Below are 8,860 nucleotides of genomic sequence, written 5' to 3' on the forward strand. Positions count from 1 at the left end.
ATGTGCCAACGCCTCCCACTCTCCATCACCCCATCACTTCTTCGATGACAGCATCAGGTCCTCTAAGCCACTGACTCTAGCACATTTATGGACCATCACCTTCCTCGTAACCTCAGTCCCAGCTCAGAAATCATGGTCCATGATTACACGCTCCCTAGCTGACAATTTCAACTTCCTTCTCGCCTTCTCTATCCGTGGTGCTAACCTGGAAACCCCAATTCTCACAGTCAAGCAGCTGCCCCTGGGAGAGAACAAAGCACGAGTGTGCTACCCGCTGCCACTGTACATGAATGAACACAACTCTTCTCAGGAAGTCTCCAGGCTCAGGCGTCCGCCACACAGCCCTTCAGTGGACCCTCAGGGCTTCCCGGCAATCCTACCACACTGCGCTGGGCAACTCCTCTTCCCTCCTAGAACACTTCAAACCTTCTCTTCCCTGAGCCTGACTCACTCAGCAACCACTTCCCAAATGTCCCCAACCCTTTCAGTCACTGCTGTTGCCTCCTCTGGCACCCCCCCTTCTTACCCCAGTAGGTATTCCCTCCTGCCTCCGCCCAGGTTCGGCCCTTGGCCAAGATGGACTATAACACCTCACCAGAGTTTTTCCCCCCTCCATTGCCTGCTGATATTTACCCATACGCTGTAAATCAAAGGAGGCTGCTGTATTTTCTGTAACTGATCTCACCTGTCTTTGTGAACATGGTGCTGTTTTTCTATGATTAATCTAGTCTTCATCATGAACACTCACCCTAGTAAACAGCCAGAAACTTAAAATTTTCCAAATAATATATCAGTCTCTTCCAGGTAATATTCAGACATGCAAGTTTCACTCTTTACCAGAACTGGCGTAAATAGTTGCTTCCAGGTAAATTTTTCTCCATACAGGGCTTATGGGTCGTTCTTAAGGTGGGAGGAGGACCCTGGATCTTGGTGTCTCCGTAGGTCCACACTAGTCTCTGCTGCAAGGGGATTAGGTCCCCCGCTGGACTGCTGTCATCCCACCTCTTGGGATGTCACGGTGGCTCCCATCTCTGGTATCCATGACCCTGACCTTCAGTCCAGGGTCACACAATCGTGATGCCTGCTGCCGATTCCCCAGACCTCGAGCTCCTCTGCACCCCTCACCGTGGCATGAAAGCATTTCAGAATGCCCTGCTACCAGGGATTCACCCACCCACGCACTTCCTTCTTCCACGGCCGTGCTCCAACCCCCCGCATAGGCACAGCACTCACCGACACAGCCATCTCCTCTCGAGATTCCAAATAAGGAGCAGCACTGAAGGCCCTCTACTTCTGCTGTCACCTCAAACCATTAAACACGCTCACCTCGACCCCAGAACTCTGGCCAGACAGACCAGGTCAGAACATGTATTCCCACAGTCTGTTTCCCCTACCCCTGTTCCCCCTTTTCCCCACAGCCCACCAGAGCTGGAAAAGACAGACTCTCCACTTCCCGTTCACTCACCTTGGTGCCTCCTGGGAGGCACCAAGCCTCGATTCGGCCTTAATGATGGAAGAAATAGCCTCTTCATCCTACAGAAGAAACTGTCATTAGAGCTTTCAGAGGAAGCTCTTGATATGGAAACTGCAGGCAATTTGGAAGTTTAGAAAACCAAAAACAATCATACGGTGACTTAAAAATTCCCCCAAATATTACCACTTCGCGACATCGACAGTTAGAGCCTCCTGTGTGCCTGGCGAGTCCGGTGTCCCTGCCTGCCTCCCCGAGTGGGGCTGTGAGAACATCCCTGAGTGGGGAGTCAGGGAGTCGGGGCCTGACAGTGGAAGTTTATGCACCACATTTGCCAAAACCAGCAGGTAACACAAACAACCCCTCTGTCAATGTTCTGAGCTCCTTCAAACTAAAAATGTGTGCAACGGCAGAAAAAGGATAATATAAATTATTTCGGGTAATGACTTAATTATCATTTAATCTTTCTCCAATTTACATAATTCATTTTCTTTTCCAACCACATGAAAAACAAGAACCAATCTTTAATGACGGGGGGAAAAAGGCAAGAAAAGCCATGAAGCAGGTTCAAGTTTCTCTTTAATAAAAATAAGCATGCAAGACCCACAGACACAGACAACAGCATGGTGATTCCCAGAGGGAAAGGGTTGAGGGGAGGCAGGAGGTATAGGAGGGATAAATGGTGATGGAAGGAGACCTGACTTATGGTGGTGAACACACAATACAAGATCATGTATTATACATCTGTACACCTGAAACCCATACAATTCTATTAACCAATGTCACCCCAATAAATCCAATTAAAAATAAATAAATAAATAAATAAATAAATGCGTGAACTAAAGCACAAATCAAAACACTCCAAGGCCAAAGGAAATCAAGTAGATTCTGACAGCAATAAATCATTTGGAGGCTAATGAAATAATTATAATACATATCTGTTCTTTATATTATTTATCTGGTTCTCCCTCCCCCCCCACCATGGAACTGTTGTAAATTGTTACAAACTAATATTGTCATTACATTTCTTGACTCAAAAGGAATGCAGCAAAAGGGCAGTGACAGCTAGAGGACAGTTCAGCTGGACGTTCATAACACAAACTAAGAGTGTACCACGTGCCAGGCATTGGGGCTACAAAAACTTCCAGATGCAATCTCTGCTCTCAAGAAGTTCAACACTGATGATGGCTAAAGAAGCCAATTTTACTTACAAGGTGACAAGGAACAAGAGCTACTGTACCCCATAATGATAGACTTTGAAAAACGGCAGAAAACTGCATGAGACAACGCACTAAGTTTGATTTCTCCAACGCTATTTTAGGGCTGCAAGGATTCCCCTAGACACTTCAGAAAAACCCAACCATTGAAGACAAACTGTTCAATAGAATACTGACAGCCATGGAACAAGTGAATTATAGCTTACTGATCCAAAAGAAGTGCAAGTATATTTTTTGTATAAAGTACTAATAAGCAAATGTTTGTTAGTATAAAAAATCCATTTACTTGCTTTAGTTTGTTTTGTTTGGATGCTTGGCATTTATTTATATCCCCTTTCCTATATGTCTGATGGTCTTTCCACCAGGTGAGTATCAATGGGAAGTAGAGCCTGTCTTTTCTTAAAAGCCAGAAAGGCCAAATACTCACCTTCTCAACTTCCCTGGCAGCCAGGGTGCAGGCAGTGACCCTAAGCTCGACCAATGCAAGGCACCCCTTAAGGACCCTGAATCAGAAGCTGATAGCACAAAGAAGCCAAGCAGAGAAAGCAGTGACTAGTGTCCCAGGCCGCCACTGCAGAGGCAGTGGCAGCAGGAGCACCAGTGTCATAGTGTCGGTGACACACGCTGCAGAACCCAGCATTTCCAGACAGCATCGAAAATGACATACTCTCGGGTCCCATCCTCAAGTATTTCCAAAGCACCGTTCTGACTATGGAACTTCCCTGGGTTCCTGCCCATTTTCAGAGCCGTGCTTCCTCCAGACTTGACTTTAAAGCAATGCTGAGAACTCTTCTGTATTCTTCCATGAGTGCTTTTTTTTTTCCTTTGCTTAACTCATTATGGTTCTTGCTAATAAGAAAAATGAGCGATAAACAGCAGTGATGAAAAAATATAGTAAATCAAGAAAGATCCCACCCACAAACAGCTGGATGTGTGCAGTTTTGGAAAATGGATAATTCCATGTCCTAAGATTTGAGTCCAGCTCTGAGAATTCATTGAGCAATTTGTCATCAAGTCTTCATTCCAAAATTTTTCTATTCTAACTGCTAAATACAGCTAAATATTCCAACTGGCAGTCTGAATTTATCTGTAAGATGACCCACATCTTCTCCATCGATTAATACCAGAGGAAACAGCCAGTTCTCTGCCTTGGACTACCTTCAAACTGCAGACACAGCCCCAAAGGATTTACGAGGATGAAGAGCACAGCTTTGTCTAATTTTGAACAATAATCAAAGGCCTAAAACTGCCAATGTCTGGACTTTAGGAAAAAGTCAAGTCTTGAAAGGAATGAATGGCTTTCAACCACACAGTTTACAAAAATTTCAAAGCACTTTCTCAATAGATTTTTGTTGTTGTTGCTGTTATGGTTACTTCAGGAAATAACAGATACAATTACTATTTGGTAACTTTAAAATACAAAAATTAAGTAAATTCCTCAATTATGAATTCAATAAGGGCATAGTAAGATTAATGGTCCAGCTACTGATTTGAGCTTTGCACTTACTCCTCACATCCACTCACCCAAATCCCAGGCTAATGGGTCTGGAAGAGCACTGATGGGAAAAAAAAAAAAAATCATCCAGCCCATCTCAAACGGAGCTCTTCTCCTAAGCATGTAATAGAAGCTCAGTAATACTTGTTGCTTGAACATAATTCCTATGACTGTGCATATATATTACATATTTCCATAAATCGCTCTCACATAACATTTTTCAGTGGCTCAGGACTTCCAGGCTTATAAAACACTTTCACATGAATTCTCACTTCTAGGTTAGCCACAGCCTTTAAATGCAAAGCACACCCCGGAACTCAGCAACCTAGGCTCCCACAGCACAGTGTTTGTTGCCTATTTCAGCACTTCGCATACATTGAAATTAACTCTGTCTCGCGCTTATTTACTCCTTAACGAGTCTTAAGAACGTCCCGTTCAAAACACAGAAAGTGTCCCCTGAACACCAATATTCCTCCGCCTCCTGCAAGCCAGGTCCTCCCAGCAGAGCATCAGCTGGGAGCCTGATTCACACCATCCCCCGCCAATTATGATTTCCACGGCCTCACTAATTAAGCACGCCGCACAAGAGACGGACTTTTGTTCCCCAGAGCGTGTTTACCCGCCCCCCCCCCCAAACGCTTCCCCTGAAGTCTGTCTCATCGGCTCCCCCCCTACAATTCCTACAGCAGCCCAAGGGGTGTGGGTGTTATCAGCCCCAGCCCCGCCCTGCAGGGACGGTGCCTGGAACGACCCCAACACCCCCGCCCCCGCCTAGCAGCCGCGACGGGTCCCCAGGACCCGCACGAGAGGAGTGCGGGGGGCTGGACTCCTCGGCAGAACCGACGAGCTGCGGTGCAGCCACGGCCAGGTGGAGTCGCGGGGCGGGCTGTACCGCGGACAGTACTGATGGGATTCCGGTGGGCGAGGGCGCCCCGCACGTACCCGAGAAGGCAGCGGTCGCAGACGACTCCACGACTCCCCTTGCACACCGTGTACGCCAGGGGATCTGAGCGAAAGAGCAGCTCTCCCGGGCGCAGCGGCGCCAGTGCGCGGAGCCCGTTTCCCCTGTCGGTGGTGCTGAACTTTTCCACCTTCAGTGGCTCCATCCTTCCGCAGCTCCGCACCTCAGACCGCAGCCGCGTCCCGCGGCTGAATCCTCGCGGGCTGCCGGGAGCCGTGCGCCTGCGCGCTGCGCGCACACGTAGGCCGAGGGGCGGGGCCGAGGGGCCTCTGAGCAAGCGCAGACGGCGTCCCCGAAGTGAGCGGGGCGCCCGCGCTCCCGTCCGACTCGCTGGGACGCTGGAGTCCCAGGCAACTCCGCAAGGAGAGGCGCTAGTTTTTCCCCTCCAGTATTTTCTTAAGACAATTTTATTGCAGAATAAAAGTTGAGGAAACAACGTAATGAACGCCTTTATACCTTTCACCTGGATCAAACAATTCTTGGTATTTTGCCATTTCTGCGCATTTTCTCTCCGTATGTCTGCAGGTGTGTATGCATAATGTGTCTTGTTTGAATCGCTTGAAAATAAGTTGTGTTCTTGAATCATTGCAAAGTCAGTTGCAGACGTAACATTTCACAACTAATACTTTTACATCATATTTCTTTTTTGAAAAGCAATAATCTTTTATTCAAAAATTACTGGGCACTCGCTGTATGTCAAACTCTGCGCGAGGCACTGATAATAGGGTGAAAAAGAGGAAACAATTCCTGATCTCAGGGAATTTATAGTGGAAGGGGTGTTGGAGGGGGCGGGGAGAGGCTGCTAAGGGGGCAAAAGAATAAAAACACACAAAACAATGTCAGCGGGATGTATCGTGCGTACCTCAGAAGTTTGTTCCTGTATATTGCCCGGTACTTTTCCGTAATTTGCTTTTTCATTCACTTGTTGATGACGTTTGTTGTGCAGAATATTTCCTAATTAAATACCGTAACATGCGTTTCCTCAACGTAAGAACAATATCCTAAAAACGGCCAAATCACCATCACACCTAAAAAGTGATTCTATACTAACAAGCAAAAACCATATTCACTTTAAGATTGGCTTTTGTAACGTTTTTTAAAAACCACGATTCATAGCCCTGGCTGGCGTAGCTCAGTGGATTGAGCGCGGGCTGCAAACCAAAGCGTCGCAGGTTCGATTCCCAGTCAGGGTACATTCCTGGGTTGCAGGCCATGACTCCCAGCAACCACACACTAATATTTCTCTCTCTCTCTTTCTCCCTCCCTTTCCTCTCTAAAAATAAATAAATAAAATCTTAAAAAAAAAAAAAAACCACGATTCAGCCAAAGGACCATTTTCTTTCTCATGACATTGACTTTTTTTTTTTTTTGTACTTGAACTCTGAAGAGTCCAAGCTAGGAGTCTTGTAAAATATTCTCCATTCGGTATTTGTCTGGCTGCTCTCTCATGGTGTCACTTAACTTGTTCCTCTCTTCCCAGTATTTCCTGTAAACTGCAGGCTAGATCTGGACATTCGAGTCCAGAGGCTTGATTTGATCCAACTGTTCGGCAAAAACATTTTACAACTTACACTGTTCACCTATGATCACATCACATCAATCTTAAATATGCGTAATATCTCACTATTAATAAAACTAAGTTGATTAGTTGGTTAAAGTAGTGGCGGCTAGAAGTCTTTGCTACAAAAGTACACTGTACCTTTGCAACAAAAGTACACTGTACCTTTGCAATTAGTAAGCACTCTCTGGGGGATACTCTGGTGCTGTATGAATACCCTGATTCCCACAACCTGTATTACATAACAGTACAACATAATGCAATACTCTTAACATCCTATAATGAGAATGGCATATTCAGTAAACAGAGGCTTTAGGTTCTTAGTAAAAGAGACTGATTTAATTATTGTGAAATGGGCAGTCCTGCTTTCCAGAATTCTAAAATGATGAATTACAAGTATCAGGTTCCAGATTCCTTATACAGAGACTGCTCAGAAACTGTAAAGATAACTATTTTTCAAGGTGGCCTGGGAGGGACCACATTACCATTTAGATTTATTGTGCAAACAGAAGCTCAGAATCCCTAGGCTCTTTGTCCTATCCTGCACTCAACCAATTGAGAGGTAGGGGTTCTTTTGTATGAAAACAGCAGATGGAATGTATTTTAAAGAGAACTGGAGGATGTTATCAGAATTCAAGACATACAGAGTTGACAGGTTTCTATACCGTAAACAATATGGGAATCCCGGGTAGGATCCTGAAACTGACCTCCTTTTTCCAAGATTTGATGTTTTCAATGAAAACAATTGGCTAATTGGCCAATTACTAATTGGCTTTACAGTTAGCTTTCACCAAGAGTCTAAATTGAATTCCTAAAGTACACGAAAATCAATGCTTTCTCACCCTATTCGTTCCATTACTTTCATATCCTTGCTTTTAATGAGCAAATTAAAACCGAGCACATAGAATGTTGTGCCCAATTCCCCATAAATTCTAATTGAAGGTTTAACATACTATTTTATTAGCAAGAGGTAAATTAAGTAGTTGCTATAAATGTTTAATGCAGAATTACCCAGCAGTTTTAGCAATAAACCAAATGAAATTTAATCAAGAATCACTGGATTATTTTAAAAGTCTATCATATGTCTCATCGGGTTAACTAGAATTGCTATTTCGACCCTTAGAATGGTGCAAAAAGTATACTGACAAAGTATGGAACAACAAAAAACTTGCACTTTTTTATTAATCCAAAGGTGCAGGCTTGTGGGTTGGAGGTCCCTAACCAGTCATCACTTTGGGAGTGAATTGATCATTTCTATTCGTTAGATTCAGAAGAGTCCTGTAGTGATGTAGGAATGGGAAGCTATTGATGCATGCCTTTAAGATAGTATTTGTATTAACACTCTTGGTTGAAAGTGATAAAATTCCATCCCAAACTAGTTTTTAACAAAAACGGAAATTGGCTTAGGGCATTTGCTTCAGGCATTCAGGCTTTGGATGTGTATTTGACTTAGGGTGTGGTTAGAGCCAGGAGCTGAAATGTTATCAGAATGATGTCTCCCTGTTTCCTTGTGTTAGCTCTGCTTTCTCTATGCTGATTTCGCTCTCCAGATTTTCCTTATATGGGTGGGGGGCAAGAGAAACTTTCCTCCCTTTAGGAAATGCACTCTTCATAATATATTGTCAGATGAGTATAGACTATCACACGTAGGCCCACATAGTCAAAGCCTTTTCATTTTGCACATGCAAAACCAAGGCCCAGATAAATAACCCGCTAAATACCATTCTGCAATTTAGTGATGAACAAATGGTGGCATTACACAATCACAGAACTTTTTTCTACCCTAATATACAGTGTGCCTGTTCTGATGCCAATCACCTTCTGAACTCAGACTGCTTCTCAGACATTCTGGAGGAAGTTACACATACTCCAAAGACAAAGACCTAAAGAACCTTAAATGCCACCAAGAGGGTCTCCTGTTGTTGGTAATTCCGGCTCTTCATTCTCCTGGCCATCTTTAGTCACCAGGAACTTACCTAGAGCTGACTGTGTGGGCAACTATTTCACTCTTGCAGCGTGAAAACTTTCCTTCAGATACCTGGCCATGTTCCCAATATTCCATTTGAACATTCTGCTAAGCTCCTCAGGTTTTAGGGGGATTCAAAAAGACCAGACAGGCATGTTATCCTCAGCCACTGGCTAAACTAAAAGGCCCCTT

The 8,860-nt window shown here is 44.5% G+C and overlaps 1 protein-coding gene across 1 annotated transcript in view; it reads right to left on the reverse strand.

The window, feature by feature from the left end:
* SMYD3 (SET and MYND domain containing 3) overlaps positions 1-5,348 on the reverse strand; it is a 446,241-nt gene extending 440,893 nt beyond the window's left edge. The window contains exon 1 of the mRNA XM_045861300.1: positions 5,126-5,348. Coding sequence (XP_045717256.1) covers positions 5,126-5,289 — 164 coding nt within the window. The 5' untranslated portion in view covers positions 5,290-5,348. The remainder of the gene's footprint in view (positions 1-5,125) is intronic.
* Between the last annotated feature and the right edge of the window lie 3,512 nt (positions 5,349-8,860).

The sequence above is a fragment of the Phyllostomus hastatus genome, unplaced genomic scaffold, assembly GCF_019186645.2.
Source record: "Phyllostomus hastatus isolate PE091 unplaced genomic scaffold, TTU_PhHast_1.1 phas_contig_148, whole genome shotgun sequence".
NCBI classification, from domain to species: domain Eukaryota; kingdom Metazoa; phylum Chordata; class Mammalia; order Chiroptera; family Phyllostomidae; genus Phyllostomus; species Phyllostomus hastatus.